The sequence below is a fragment of the Eumetopias jubatus genome, unplaced genomic scaffold, assembly GCF_037043125.1.
Source record: "Eumetopias jubatus isolate StellerSeaLion01/CBP00866 unplaced genomic scaffold, mEumJub1_p1.0 scaffold_1, whole genome shotgun sequence".
NCBI lineage: Eukaryota > Metazoa > Chordata > Mammalia > Carnivora > Otariidae > Eumetopias > Eumetopias jubatus.
Genome location: NW_028274807.1, coordinates 124,838,643 through 124,854,739, shown reverse-complemented (window position 1 = coordinate 124,854,739; position 16,097 = coordinate 124,838,643). Strand labels below are relative to the sequence as shown.

Here is a 16,097-nt window from a genome sequence, read left to right as displayed (position 1 = left end):
TCCATGAGGGCAGGAAATTTTCTTTCATTTACTATGGAATCTCTAGAATCCAGAATGGTGACTGGTACATGGCAGATTCTCTGTGAACATTTGTTTAATTAGTTCATTAATGGACCTGGGCCATGCTGCTAAGTTAGGAGAAAGAGAAGGTGCATTTGATGGTTGAATCAGGATCAAAAATTATTTCAGTTTACCAGATTCATAGGCCAGATGTTATACCATAAAGGTAAAAATATATACGTAAATCCCTGTAGTCAAAGCCAAAAGCAAACTCTACAAATAAAAAAGGTGGAGCGCACTATGAGAAAACCTAAAGGTTGTATTTGACAGTGATTTCACAATCGAATGGCAGGGAAGTGTTTTTTATGCAAAAAAGGCTGATGGCCACATTAACAGATGCATGGTACACAGATCATGGGAGATACTAGTTTTACCCTAATCTTTGCTGCCTAACCAGCAGTGGGAGAATTGGATTTACCTCTGGGCCATGTGCCTAAAAAGACAACATGAGCCCCATTTGGAAAGGAGCCACCTCAGGTGACAGCATGTCATGGGAGAAATGTTCATAGTATCTGGCCATTCTTTTCAGTAGGAAAAACTCAGGGAAGACCTAACTAGTTTCTTTAGCTATTTGACAAGCCATTCTGTGGAAGAAGGAACATTCTGTATTACTTTAGTCAGTGGAACTGAGACCGTTGAGAAGAAGACAAATTTCAGATAAGGATAAGAAGACATGCAAATTGGTGAGAGCTACCCAAGGATGAAGCCACAGAGGCAGTGAGCATCCCATCCCTGGGGACACAGCAGGGCCCAACAGAGAATCCTTGACAGGGGGATTCAGGACTGCATAAAATCAGGTCTTCCATGAAGCAGACACCAAGGTAGGCTTATAGGTGCCAAAGATCGGGGAAATGGGAGGGGAGGCCAGAGGAAGCCGGGATAGCCATCAGATCACAATGAAGGAGAGGGCAGGAAGGAAAATTGGATGGGAAGACTCTTAGACCTCCACGCTGTACAAAGAAGCATTGAAGAGTCTGATGGGGAGTCCTCGGGCGAAAGCCGCCCAGCAGAAGAGTCAGGAAGGGGTCTTTCGAAGCATCCTCACTGCCCTCAGTCAGTGACTGCAAGCAGCCTGTGGGAGACGGGGCGCTGTGTGGATGCGGTAAATGTTTTTGGAGTGCAGCAGGGGGGCCATGAGTCAGCCACACTCCCAGGGGTGGGAGCTCTGACAGCTGCATCTTCAGGGCCACCTCAAGGTCCCCTAATGGGAACTGAGCAGGGTCCTGGGTGGACTCTCTGATTCTAAGCTCTCCTAACACCGTGTCTCACACTGTGCTCTCTTGTGGCTCCCGGGACTGTGGACATCTTCACAAGTGCTCTGCAGCCCCATCCCCGGCCTACACGTCCTCGGTGCTCCCTGAGATTCCAGCGAGCAGAGAGCGCAGAGCGCAGCGACCCCCGTGCCCAGGCCCGCAGCTGCGCTCTGGAGGGGGATCCGTTAGCTTAAAGTGAGGCTAGTAAATGTCACTCCACCACAGTCCCCCAAGAAACCCGTGTGAAGTGGGGAGGAAATGACCTTCATAGCTACAGAAGTGCCAGGACTAAACGGAACAGCCCCTGAGCAGAGTGCAGACTGAAGCCTCATCCATTACCCGCCTCCTCCCCTAGAAAGACAACCCTCATTTGTCATTTCCAGACTGTTTTCATTTTACTTACACCGTGTGAAAAAAGGGTCGAATTGGGAAATAAATAATATTATTTCCGAACAGAGATTTTGGAATCACTTCACAGATTTTGGAATTATTATCCTGTTTTCCAAATGTTTGGTTTGTGTATCATTTCTTCATTTATATTTGTGGGCTCTTTATTGCAAATGTCCTCATTTGGAAAACTCTGACAAAAGTCTGAATGAGCTCGGTTGTTGGTCTGTGTTCATGTCTTTTTGAGAGATGCCTCCTCCCTTTCTTTTGAAGTGCAGCAAAATCCTGCATGCAGTTTCAGAAAGAGATGTTTGCTAGAACATTCCTTTCTATTGCAGTAATTCTGCACTGACCAATTCTACTCTCTCATTAGCATCCCTCTCTCCAGGTGATCTCTTCTCTATAGTAGCTCTGCCAATTAATGAGAGACTGAGATCCCTTCACCACCTTCTGTTCAAAAACATTCCCTTGTCCCTCTTGTCCCAGTGTTGGAAGCCTAGACTTGCCCTGGTTGTCACCCCCTCCCTTTTAAATGGCTCCAGCTTACCCAGGCCACACTGTTTTCATGGGATTCCTCCAGCCATCTCTTTTTTGTCAAGCCTTTCTCTTCCCCGTGCAAAAAACACTGTGTCCATTCCAGGCCTGCCCTCATATATGTCCCCCTGTCCTAAAGTATCACCTTTTCTCCCCTTTGTTATCCGTACTCCATTCATTATGCAAAACCCACAGGAAGTTCTGCACATCAGCTCTGCTTGTGAGAAAGAAAGGGTAGGTTCAAACCCAGAGACACTTCTCTCTTCATTTATCTCTGAAAGACGACACTTGTCATGTAATTGGGGGTCTGTTCACCTGCCCTGTCTTTTCCTCTCTCCACAGCCCCTTCCACTGTTCCCATCATGCACCAGGTCAGTGCCACCATGAGGAGCATCACCTTGTCATGGCCACAGCCAGAGCAGCCCAACGGCATTATCCTGGACTATGAGATCCGGTACTATGAGAAGGTGAGCCAGCTCTGCCCACAGGCTTGCAAGACACAGGACCAGCTACTGTTCAGTGGAGCGTGGCCCACTGAGGGCACAAGTGGGTGGGCTGGAGGAAGTCCTGAGGGAGGCCAGAGGCTCCTTGGGAGAGTTTGTTGGGTCTCCCTTAGGCAAAACTTTCCAAAGTCCGGACACTTTCTGTACCAACTGAGGAGATAATCTCCCAGCCTACCACCCTGCTGGTATGGGCAGGCCCAATCACATTTTCCCAGTCGTGTATTTGCTATACCAATGTAGATGTACAAAACTGCCAAGTGTCCCTTGAGCTTCCCAGAGATTTTGTGGTTTTGTAGACCAGTGTTTTCCAAAGTGTTTGATGGTATTCTTCCAATATAAATTTGTTTATTTATAAATCATATGCTTGTACTACCGTGCTAGTATATTTGTAGAGATTAAAAACATGTAAATGGAAATTTAAAAGATGAGGTCAAAATTATTAGAAATAGAACTTTGTGTTTTATCTACTGACTGTTCTTTAGCAGCTGTTCCTGGGGCCTGCTGCTGAGCACACGCTGCCAAGAGAAGGAGATGGTGCCCTATGGAGCTGGTCCCTTTGGTCTCTGGGCGGGGGGAGCACCATGTTAAACTGTAGCATTTGCAAAATCCGAGGAAAATACCAACCCAACACATTTTTTTAAGATTTTATTTATTTATTTATTTATTTATTAGAGAGAGAAACAGCATGAGAGGGGAGAGGGTCAGAGGGAGAAGCAGGCTCCCTGCTCAGCAGGGAGCCTGATGTGGGACTCGATCCCAGGACTCTGGGATCATGACCCGAGCCAAATGCAGTCGCTTAACCAACTGAGCCACCCAGGCACCCAGACCCAACACATTTTTTGTAAAAACACCAGATTCATTTACTTGTTCCGTGAGTATTTGCTATTTGGCAAGTACTACTCTAGGATATATTAACGATCTAAATAAACAGAGATTCCTGCCCTCACGGGGCTGACTTTCTGATGGAAGGAGCCAGAAAATGAACACAATAAATAAAGAGATCACATAGTATGTTAGAAAATGAATCATGCAAAGGAAAGTAGAAAAGGCAGAGAATAGTAAATGGGATCAAGAGGGTCAGGATTGGGGGAGGAGCAGGTTGCAGAATTAAATAGAACGGTAAAGGTAGGCCTCTTGGAGCAGATAGTTTCCAGGTAAAAACTTGAAAGAGATGAGGTTAACTAAGGTCAGGAACACGGCAGGGATGTCCACTATCACCACTGCTATTCAACATTGTACTAAAAGTCCTAGCCACAGCAATCAGACAACAAAAAGAAATAAAAAGCATCCAAATCGACAAAGAAGAAGTCAAACTCTCACTCTTTGCAGATGATATAATACTGTATGTGGAAAACCCAAAAGACTCCACCCCAAAACTGCTAGAACTCATACAGGAATTCAGTCAAGTGGCAGGATATAAAATCAATGCACAGAAATCAGTGGCATTCCTATACACCAACAACAAGACAGAAGAAAGAGAAATTAAGGAATCGATCCCATTTACAATTGCACCCAAAACCATAAAATACCTAGGAATAAATCTAACCAAAGAGGCAAAGAATCTGTACTCGGAAAACTATAAAAGTTTTGAAAGAAATTGAGGAAGACACAAAGAAATGGAAAAACGTTCCATGCTCGTGGATTGGAAGAACAAATATTGTGAAGATGTCAATGCTACCTAGAGCAATCTACACATTCAATGCAATCCCATCAAAATACCATCCACTTTTTTCAAAGAAATGGAACAAATAATCCTAAAATTTGTATGGAACCAGAAAAGACCCCGAATAGCCAGAAGAATGTTGAACAAGAAAAGCAAAGCTGGCGGCATCACAATTCTGGACTTCAAGCTCGATTACAAAGCTGTCATCATCGAGACAGTATGGTACTGGCATAAAAACAGACACATAGATCAATGGAACAGAACAGAGAGCCCAGAAATGGACCCTCAACTCTATGGTCAACTGATCTTCAACAAAGCAGGAAAGAATGTCCAATGGAAAAAAGATAGTCTCTTCAACAAATGGTGTTGCGAAAATTGGACAGCCACATGCAGAAGAATGAAACTGGACCATTTCCTTACACCACACACAAAAATAGACTCAAAATGAATGAAAGACCTAAATGTGAGACAGGAGTCCATCAAAATCCTAAAGGAGAACACAAGCAGCAACCTCTTCGATCTCAGCCACAGCAACTTCTTCCTAGAAACATCGCCAAAGGCAAGGGAAGCAAGGGCAAATGAACTATTGGGACTTCATCAAGATAAAAAGCTTTTGAACAGCAAAGGAAATAGTCAACAAAACCAAAAGACAATTGACAGAATGGGAGAAGATATTTGCAAATGACATATCAGATAAAGGGCTAGTATCCAAAATCTATAAAGAACTTACCAAACTCAACACCCAAAGAACAAATAATCCCACCAAGAAATGGGCAGAAAACATGAACAGACATTTTTCCAAAGAAGACATCCAAATGGCCAACAGACACATGAAAAAGTGCTCAACATTGCTTGGCATCAGGGAAATCCAAATCAAAACTCAATGAGATATCACCTCACACCAGTCAGACTGGCTAAAATTAACAAGTCAGGAAACGACAGATGTTGGCTGGGATGAGGAGAAAGGGGAACCCTCCTACACTTTTGGGAATGCAAGCTGGTGCAGCCACTCTGGAAAACAGTATGGAGGTTCCTCAAAAAGTTGAAAATAGATTTACCATAGGATCCAGCAATTGCACTACTGGGTATTTACCCCAAAGATACAAATGTAGGGATCCGAAGGGGTACATGCACTTCGATGCTTATAGCAGCACCGTCCACAATAGCCAAACTATGGAAAGAGCCAAGATATCCCCAATCTGTCCCCCTCGACAGATGAATGGATAAAGAAGATGTGGTATACACACACACACACACACACACACACACACACACACACACACACACACACACACAATGGAATATTATGCAGCCATCAAAAGGAATGAAATCTTGCCATTTGTAACAACGTGGATGGAACTGGAGGTTATTATGCTAAGCGAAATAAGTCAATCAGAGAAAGATATTTATCATATGACCTCACTAATATGAAGAATTCTTAATCTCAGGAAACAAACTGAGGGTTGCTGGAGTGGTGGGGGGTGGGAGGGTTGGGGTGGCTGTGTGATAGATATTGGGGAGGGTATGTGCTATGGTGAGCACTGTGAATTGTGTAAGACTGTTGAATCACAGACCTGTACCTTTGAAACAAATAATATGTTATATGTTAAAAAAAAAAAAGAAGAGGAGGGGAAGAATGAAGGGGGGGACATCGGAGGGGGAGCCGAACCATGAGAGACTATGGACTCTGAAAAACAAACTGAGGGTTCTGGGGGGGGGTGGGGAGTTGGGTTAGTCTGGTGATGGGTATTAAAGAGGGCACGTACTGCATGGAGCACTGGGTTTTTTGTTATATGTAAACAGTGAATTATGGAACGCTACATCAAAAAACTAATGATGTAATGTATGGTGATTAACATAACAATAATAAAATAAATAAATAAAAATTAAAAAAAAAAGAAAGAGGTGAGGTTATTGTGAAGCAGGGGAGAGAGAGGCAACTGCCTATGCAAAGGCCCTGAGGCAAGGTCATGACTAGAGACTCTAGGAGCAGGTAGAAGACCAGCATGACTGGAGTGGTACAAGCAATGGGAAAGTAGCAGGCAGGTGAGAGAGGTAACCAGGGGAGGTGATCATGCTGGACCTTAGAACTTCAGCCTTCCCACTGAGTGAGATGAGGATCCATAGCAGGGTTAGCAGCAGAGGAGAGACAAAATCTGACTTCCACTTTAAGAGGATCATTCAGCTGTCTCATTAAAAACCAGCCTGCTAGATTATAATCAGCTAGAAAAAGGATGATGGTGGCTTGATTGGGATGGGAGGAGATGGGCAGGGAAATAGTAAATTCCGAATATGGAAACCGAAGAGAGAGCATCAGGATTTCTAGCAGGTTGGACTATGGATGTGGGAAGGTTTGTGCCTGGCCCAATAAGAAGTCCCTAACCATCATTGACTTAGAAGGGGGCATGCTGTGGTAGAGCTTGCTTGGGGTAAGGGAAGGGACAGAAGCTCAGCTCCATGTCTAAAACACCTTTGAGATCGCCAAGGAGAGCAAGCAGCTAGATGTCCATGTCTGCCGTTCAGGAGAGAGGACCATCTTGGAACAAGTCCATCTGGCAGTTGTCCCTATATAAATGGTATGAAAGCCCCGAGGCTGGCGGAATTATCCAGTGGGGTATGGGAAATTGGAAGAAGATCAGGGATGGAGACCCACAGCCCTCCAGCATGGAGGCTGTGTTGAATAGTGGAACATGACTGCCTTGGGAAGAAGGACCCTAGCTCCCCAGCTCCTCAGCTATTTTTCCCTTTACATGCAGACCTCCTCCTCTGAAACACTGTAATTAACTTCAACTTCTGATGCTATGAAGGAAGCTTATTCTCCCATTTCAGACCACATCCCTACTTCTCAGTAATTTATACTAATTATTAACAAACACACATGCACAGCAGCTCAATGCCTGAGGCAGCTTCCACACCTCAGTGAAGCATATTATTGTCCTCACTCCAGAGGAGAGAATGCTTTCCTTGGGAACACGGAAGATCCTTTGCCAAAGCATTGGTTACCATTCAGTATGTTACTATGGAACTCTAGACTTCACTTAAGATCTGTTACATTGCCTGGATCATTTCTAATGCAAATAAAGAAAAAGACTTACCCTGTGAGGGTATTTTGCAGTAACCACGGTGATCATAATTCATCGTATATTGAGTACCTATTATGTGCCAGATATTCACAGATACATTAAGTCTGGTCCTTAAAATAAATAAAAGAAAGATGTTTGCAAGCCAAGTATAATCAATTTATAGACGATGGCACTCTCAGGTCTCAGGAAGGTCCAATGGCTTACCCATGACCATGAAGAAGCAGAACTACAGACGTTGTTACTATATTCCAGTGGTGTAAACGTCTGAGCTCAGTGTGGAACTAGATAACAATCATGCTGATGCTGAGGATCTCAAAATGAATGTGGCCTCTGAAATAAGAGAGTGCATCTTCATTTTAAATCCAAATGCTTCTAAGCAGAATAATCTGTTTCCCTGCTCCACAAGGCCAGTAAATCCTGTCTTTAGAAGATGCAAACATGGGGACACCTGGGTGGCTCAGTCGGTTAAGCATCTGCCTTCGGCTCAGGTCATGATCCCAGGGTCCTGGGATCGAGTCCCACATTGGACTCCTTGCTCAGCGAGGAGCCTGCTTCTCCCTCTGCCTGCAGCTCCCCCTGCTTGTGTACTTTCTCTCTCTTTCTCTCTCTGACAAATAAATAAAATCTTAAAAAAAAAAAAAAAAGGAAGATGCAAACACAGGAGAACTCAGCCTGGTAGACATCCTGGATTCAATCCAAAGAAACAAAACCACGATTCCTCCATTCTGTGCCCCTTCCTCTAAGCCAGGAGTCAGCAGAGTTTTTGCATAAAGGATCAGATAGGAAATATTTAGGTCTGTGGCCATACAGTGCCTGTCCCAACTACTCAACTTGACTTTATAAAAGAAAAACAGCCATACACAATATATCAGAAGGTGGGCATGGCTGTGTTTCAATAAAACTTTATTTACAAAAACCAGGAGCTGGCCATGGACTGTAGTTTTCCAACCCCTGAAAACCCTCCCTGGGTCTCCTACCTCACATCCCCCTTTCGATCTGTGCTTGGAACACCTTTTCATTTCAGCTCTATGAATACAATCAATGAGGCTTTCGCCTCCTCCAACAGCTCGTTAATAGAGAGCTCAGTTGCCATCAAGCTGATGACACTCCCAGAGCCTCTCCATGTTCATCTCCTTCCCATTTTAATATGCTTCCATTCATCATTCTCTCTTGTTTACTGTCTTGTAGCACTTTTCACTCCTGGTGTCAGCACTTGTAGGCAAACCATGGGAGGAGCATCTACATCTGCTCTCAGCTGTCTTCATGATTAAGCGTTCAGACGTTTACTTGCTTTTCATAATAACTGTCTGGGCCAGAATGGGCTGGGTTAGGCCTTGGGAATTTCTACCCTTCAAATTTTAGGATCATTTTCTCCTAGAAACTCTTTCAGACCTTGGCAATATCTTGTGCCCGATCGATTGGTTCAAATAACTGGTCTGAAGTGTGGTGTTTATTCATTCATTTAGCACTGAATCGTTGAGCACCCAGGCGGTTTGGTGCCAGCCCTGTGCTGCATGTCAGGGATGGGAGCCATGGTCTCTGCCCTCAATAGCTACAGTGTCTACCTCTCACATGCTTATAAAATCAATCATGAGGCCAAAAAAAAAAAAAAAAGCAAGCAACTGTGCTCTTCGCTCTCACTCATTTTTCTAAAGTTGATTGATGGTTTTGAAGGGAGCAAGGACGAATACTCATTTTAATCACTGAACTTCTTGAAGAATGTGTGGGCTATAAAGTGATTATAGGGTAATGTTTTGTCCCCACAATCCAAATACCAATACACCAAAAGACAGTTTGCATTAAAAAAGCTGCCTGGTCAGTGTTTTACTTCTTTCAAGAAGCACCTAATTCCACAGATTCCAGTAAAACCAGAGAATCTAGACAGGTACCCACTACCAGGATTTTGTAGTGATGGGATTTTGTCCTAATTTGCAAGGTGGTGAGGTGATTTTTATAGCTTCAGGTCTCAGATCTCCAGTGCATCAAGGCAGTAATGACCAAAGCTCTGGATGATATTCCTTCTGTAGTGGACGGCCTTCTTTCTGCCGGATCCTTGATTGGGAGTGGGCAAGGGGGAATCTTCCTTCTTTTTAAATAGATCAAATGATGGATGGGCAGTTCCCCCCCAGGAGTCCTTTCCAAAGGCTGATGGATAACCCCTCCATGAGGACGAACATGTAAACTTCAACCATCCCGTCAAGCTGGCCTCTAGCCTGTGGTCCCTTTAACCTGCTTCCGAAGCCTTTGTCACCACCCCATGTGTCACCACACTCCAGATAGGCCCAGTGGCTTGCAGGCTCCTGAATCTCTTTAGATCTTGCTTTCCACATTCTGTTCAGTTCTCACTCTCCACATTTCTCCATGTGGCCAATTTCTTTCACCTGTCATGACTCAACCAATGTCACCCTCCCAATCTCCTTATTAGCCTGAGCTGGGTGACCTTCTGCTGTTCCCCCACAGCTCCCCAAGCTGCCTTCTGCCAAGTCACTCAGTCAACACTACTGTCGGCGTCTGCTCATTTGCTGGTCTGTCCCACAAGATTTTGTGTCCCCAAGGAAAGGGGCCATGCCTTGGTCCCTGCAGCCCACGTATAGCTCCCAGCACATGCTAGTGTGTCATAGATGCAGCTGCCTGGCCCAATGATTGAGTGAATACACATCAGGTCACCCTCCCCTTTAGAAAGTAGATGTTTACATATTTTAAAACAATGGCATTTTTTTTTTATCATTGCACTGTATTCTTTTGTCCTGGCTCAACTCCCCAAACTTCTGTGGCTTGTCTGAGGATGTGGCTTACCCACCTCTTGCCATCAGCTTTCCCCTCATCTGTCATCATGCCTCTAGAACCACTGTGCCTAGAACTCATCATAGAGCCCCAGATGTGCACGTTGGACTTGGGAGCTTCCCTCTCAGTGACCCAAGCTCTTCATTTTCACCGATGTCCCCATTTTGCTCTAAGATTTATGGTAGAGACAGGGGCAGGCCCAGACTCGAAACTTTTGTTTGGAGATAATGCATAATCTCTAAGATGTGCACATGGAAATGACCAGAGGCTAGGCTGGTGTATACGAGGGAGCTGAGGGTAAGGTATAATGATAAAGAACAGCAATGAAGAGAGTCCATGGAAAGCCTTCCTGGAAGAGGGGGCCTTAGAGGTGTTGTGGGCATAGGGAACCTGCAGGGTACAGAAGAGCACTGGAGAGAGGCATTTCAGACTGGGAAAACAGCCTAAGCAAAGGCCCTGGGGCCAGAGGTGTTACTAGAGGGACAGCGAGGTGGCAAATTCAGGATGTGAGATTAGAATTGCTTCATTATGAAGGGCCTGCCAACCTAGATTTAGGAGTTCTGTTTTTATCTGGTAATAGCTTTAGGGAAGGTCAAAGATCTTTTTTAGAAAAGAAGTTGGGATTTGGTGGGGTGGGAGTAGCAGAAAAAATGGGAAGCTACAAAAGTCTAGGCACAAACCAAAGGTTTCATAAGATCAGCAGCAAAGAGGAAGCACCCTTGAAGGGCACCCACCACGGGCAGAGGAGTCAGAGGGATGAGAAACAAGAGCAAAATCTGCGTACACCAGAGGACAGTCATGTGCGGATGACAGGGACTGTAGAAGACAGTGTGGAAGGTGCTGGAGAGAGTGATGGGGGCAGGGGGCTGACCCCTTGAATAGGTGAGAAGGGGCAGGGCCTGCTCTCCAGGGAGAAGGGACATGCCCTCCTGATGCTGGTGGAGGGGGGGAACTGAAGGTTGCAAGCCAGACGGACAGACACAGGCCAAAGTGAAGGCAGAGCAGGTAAGGGAGATAGTCCAGAATGGCCTCAGGCTCTGTAGCAGAGTGGACACTAAGCCACTCAGCTAAGGATTAGGACTTGAGGGAGCTTAAGGGGTGATCTAGAACAGCCATGGTGAGGAGTGACCAGGAGATCTTGAGTGAGGAGAGAAAAGACGAGGCCTCAGTAGGACCAAGACAAAGGGCAAATGTCCAGTTTGCTTCCACTGACCTCAGAGACACCACAGGATTTTGCAAACCTGCACATGCTTTGTTATTCTATCAATGAACCCGGGAGGGGGAAGGGGCAGAGAATTACAGTGAGCGTCCCAGCCAGGCCCTGAGAGCCCAGCCGTTTGCTCAGAGGCTTCTTTTTTAGAGCACCGCCACCTCGTGACAGAGCTGATTCTTCATTCCCTTAGTCCAGGCCAGACTGTCCCCCATTCAGAGGGGGGCCTGGGGCCAGTGATGGCTTCCAATGGATGGGGCCTGGGTGCTCCAGTGTGGAGCAGGTGTGGATGAGGCATTCAGGAGCAGGCTGCAGACTGTTTTTGCTCTTTTTCAGGAGCACAATGAGTTCAACTCCTCCATGGCCAGGAGCCAGACCAATACGGCACGGATCGATGGCCTACGGCCAGGCATGGTGTACGTGGTACAGGTGCGTGCCCGCACAGTGGCCGGCTACGGCAAGTTCAGTGGCAAGATGTGCTTCCAGACGCTGACGGACGGTAAGAGGCACGCCAGTGAACTGGTACAGGGCCAGCGCTTGGGGGAGGGAAAGAAGCCCCAGGAGGCTGCCCTCGGAGCCCCAATGCCAACCTCTCGATGGATTCCGGTGCCCTTCCCTTGCCTCCAGAGGGGCTGTGCACACTTGCGTGATTCACAAGGCAGGGCATCTGTCTGAAGTCTGGCCTGTTTCTCTCCTAGGATCTCAGGGGTTTGCTTTCGAAGGGTCTCTTCACCACATGCAGGGAGGTCATGGCAGTGAGACCCACATGTATCTCGAGGGCCATGTGCCCTCCTGCCTCTGGATCAGGGCCCAGTGCCTCCGCTGCTTTACCCCCACTCCCACTTCACCCCCTCTTCTGGGGGACTGGGAGCTGAGCCTAATTGCATGAACCAAGGTCTCCAGGAAGGGGCAGCACTGGGGATGCAGCAGTCCCTCGTACCCAGCATCTTAGCTTCTTTGAAGCAACTTCGCATGGGACTCCAGTAGCTTCTGTTCATGTGTCACCAGAGATAACAGACACTGTCTTCCAAACTGTCCCCAAGGCCAGAAAGTCTGTCACCCAAAATACTTCCACCTTTGGGCTTTGTTAGTTCCCTATTATAACGATCTCTCTCAGTCCTCTGAGACCACCCTTTTGAATGGTTGTGAAAAATCTGATTTCCCTGGAGCCTGAGCATTGAGCATGGGGTACCTGCCTGTGCTCACTCACTCCCCTTGTCAGCCATTTACCATGGTGCATCCTTTTGTTTATCTCCTTACTATCTATCTGTTTTATTCATTCATGAGCTGTTGCCTGATCGTTTTCCAAATATCAGTATACTCTCACCCTCCTCAACTGAAAGCCTTTACTTTTTCACTTATTATTTACATTATATACAAAATAGTCTGCCCTTCCAGAACATTTTATTTTAGGCCAACACTTTCTGACTAGGCATGTGATAGGACTTAAGGTTTTATACTGACTCCCATTACAATTTTTAACAATAAAAATTCACCAGAAACATTTTAAAAATCAGATGATTTCATATGAAAACCATAATGTGCTTTTTCTTGGGAAACATTGCGAAGAAGCTGATGCCGGTGGGCATTCTAGTGTGGGGGCTCTACCCCTGAGCTGGGAGGGGGCTGCCCCCATGGAGGGTCTGCACCTTCCCGGTGATTTGTACCCGGATACTTTCACGTACTGTCTGGCTCCTGTAGGATTGGTGTTTGCAACCCATTTTGAGGGGTTTTTTTTTAGGTGAATCTTCACTCATATTTTGAGGATGGTGAGATGGGGTGGAAAAGCAAGCCAGTTTATTCAGATGAATAATGCTGCCGGTATGAAAAGAACGCAGGCTGTCTCCTGTTCCTGAAGGACTCTGTCCCCTCTTTGGACCTCACTTACCATCTCGATTTATGGGCACTTTGGCATCAGGAAGTACAGGATTAAAAACCCAAAACTCAGAATGCTCTGAGCGCTGGTCTCTTGGCAATTCTGCTAGACAAATCAAGAAGTAACAAATTTCTCCCAAGAAGACTATTCCTTTTACATCTGGCAGTTAAGTCTTATACACCCAAGAGAGGCTAGATGTAAGAGAGTTTTGGTAAGTGGCCAAATTCAGGAGTATTTACCTTAATGACTGAGGTTCACACATCAGTAGTAATTAAGTTCACTGAGGCATCAGGCCCTGTCTTCAGCACAAAGATGAGTCTGAAGGGTGATCAGTATAGGGTCATTGGAGCAGGGAGGACCTGTGGCATTCTGCCCAGGGTCAAAGACCAGGCAGGGGACCACCACATGGCGGCAGAGCCACGGTGTGCCTACTTTTGACTTAGTTGCTTTTTTTTTTTAACCCATTCATAAAGTATGGTATTTGCATGTTTATCAAACAGTCCAGGTGATTCTTAGGCTCCCTGGTGTTTGAGAATCATCCTTCAATTCTGTGAGCGGAAGAAGACACTTCTACAGATAAAGATGTTGGTTCTTGAAGCTTCTCACTCTTTAGAAATCAATTTTAAAGACTGAAGGTCACATTGCTTTATGCAGTTTTTAAGTTATAAAGATGTTTTTATGGACTCTTCACTGTGGTTCCTTGAATTTCCTTTTTTCCCCCCCCAAATTATTTTTTTTAAACATGCATGTTACAGAAAGCTCTCAGCTGAGGGAAACTGAAACTCTACCCTCAGTCTTTAAAATTGATATCTATTTAATGGTAGGCTTCAAGAACAACATCCTTGTCTTTGGAAGTCTCTTTCCCCACCCACAGAATTGAAGAGTAGTTCTTAAACTTTGAGAAGCATGAGAATCACCTGGAATATTTGGTAAACATGCAGATGTCCTGCTCTCCACTCAGAGGTTCTGATGCAGTACATCTGAGGAGGGGCCCAGAAATAGTCATGTTTAATCATCGGGCTCAGGTGATTCTGACGTAGGGCATGGGGAACTTCACTTCAAGAGCTATTGCTAGTTAGGGTTGCCGGGTAAAATACAGGACGGCCAAATAAATTCGAATTTCAGACAAAGAACCAACAGTATTTAAGTCCAAGTATCTCCTGTGCAATGTTTGGGGCACACTTAGACTAAAGCATTACTAATTGTGTATCTGAAATTTAAATGTAACTGGTGGGCCCGTATTTTTATTTACTATATCTGGCAACCCTCACTGTAGTAGAACATATAAAGCTTGATCTCTATATGCCTCCATCCTGAGCACCAGGGGAAAGAATAACCACTCTGTCAGCCGGGCCAAGTGGTTTCTATGGATTAAGGCAAAGAGTATTAATATTTGGGGCACCTGTGATAGTGTAGACATTGTGAAATGTGCCTCACATAATCTGATCATTTTATTAGTGCCTTTTTTTTTTTTTTTTTAGCAGAAAGGAGTCTGTGGGTCGGAGGGACTAAAGACTTTGTCCAAGAGCACAGGGCTGGCACAGGGGAAAGCCAGTCTTTGGGCGAGCACTGTTGGCCTCTGTGACCCAGGGACTTCTCATCCCCCTGCGTCACACGGCACAGTTCTGACCTTGGAAGAGGCCTTGACCCTGTTCTCCTTGAGTGGGAACTGTGCAGAGCTGGGCCATTTCCCACCATTCCTTTATCCCCCACAGCACCTGGCTCAGGGCTGCCTGGCCGCAGATATTCTGGAAATACCTGCTCCGTGAATCTGTGCGCCCTGCTGCATTTCAACACCTTTGTGTTTTAGGAGATACTCACGCAGTCGTTTTCAGTCTTCCCCTTAGACTTATCCTTAGCGTGACTGACCAGCCTTTGAGAGACCTTCCAAATGAGGGGATGTAGATTGGAATCACCTCTGCTGGGGGGACGGATGTCATCAGCATTTAGTTCCGAGCTTCTGTCACCACTGTTTCGTTTTTATTGTGGCTGTCATTTGGTTTTAGTTGTCTTTGTCTATTTGTGACTTGAAGATCACTCTTTGCTTCAGTTGGGCTCTGAAGCAGAGAAGCCATATTCTACACGTACAGACATATTTATAATGTCTTTGATGTCATGCACTGAGTCCTGGCGGTATGCAAAGGGCACACAGGAAGGACTCTAATGGCTCTTTGTCCCCTAGATGACTACAAGTCCGAGCTGAGGGAGCAGCTGCCCCTGATTGCTGGCTCGGCGGCCGCCGGGGTGGTGTTCGTAGTGTCATTGGTGGCCATCTCCATCGTCTGCAGCAGGTAGGCTTTCCACTTCTGCTCCCCCCAGCTCGCCTTGGGCCCAGGAGGCCCCTCTCCACGTGCAGGCCCCTCCCAGGCCACGCAGACTGGATGGGGCCTAACCATTCACAGACATGCTGTCAAGCTCATGGTCATCCCTCCATCTCAATCCACGGGCAGCCTAGAATTTGCCAGATTATGTGTTTGCTCTGTGCCTGGGATAAAATCCTCCCTGAGAGCTGGGTGAGGCTGTGAGTAAACAGCATCCATCTTCCAACCTCCTTTTATTCCCCCTCGCTGTCAGAGTGACAGTTCCCAAATTGCATTTGACCCACCAGAGCATCACACCCCATACCGGCACGGCCCATCCTCTGGTTAGGGAGCCAAGGTCCCCGGCAGAGGGCACAAGGCAGGCAGGCAGGAGGGGAGCCACGGAGGAAAACAGGAACTCCAAGTTCTGCAGAAGGGCGGGCC

The 16,097-nt window shown here is 46.1% G+C and overlaps 1 protein-coding gene across 1 annotated transcript in view; it reads left to right on the top strand.

The window, feature by feature from the left end:
• EPHB1 (EPH receptor B1) overlaps positions 1–16,097 on the top strand; it is a 285,610-nt gene that overhangs the window by 188,414 nt on the left and 81,099 nt on the right. Inside the window, exons 5-7 of the mRNA XM_028099078.2 lie at positions 2,577–2,701; positions 11,814–11,976; positions 15,536–15,644. Coding sequence (XP_027954879.2) covers positions 2,577–2,701; positions 11,814–11,976; positions 15,536–15,644 — 397 coding nt within the window. The remainder of the gene's footprint in view (positions 1–2,576; positions 2,702–11,813; positions 11,977–15,535; positions 15,645–16,097) is intronic.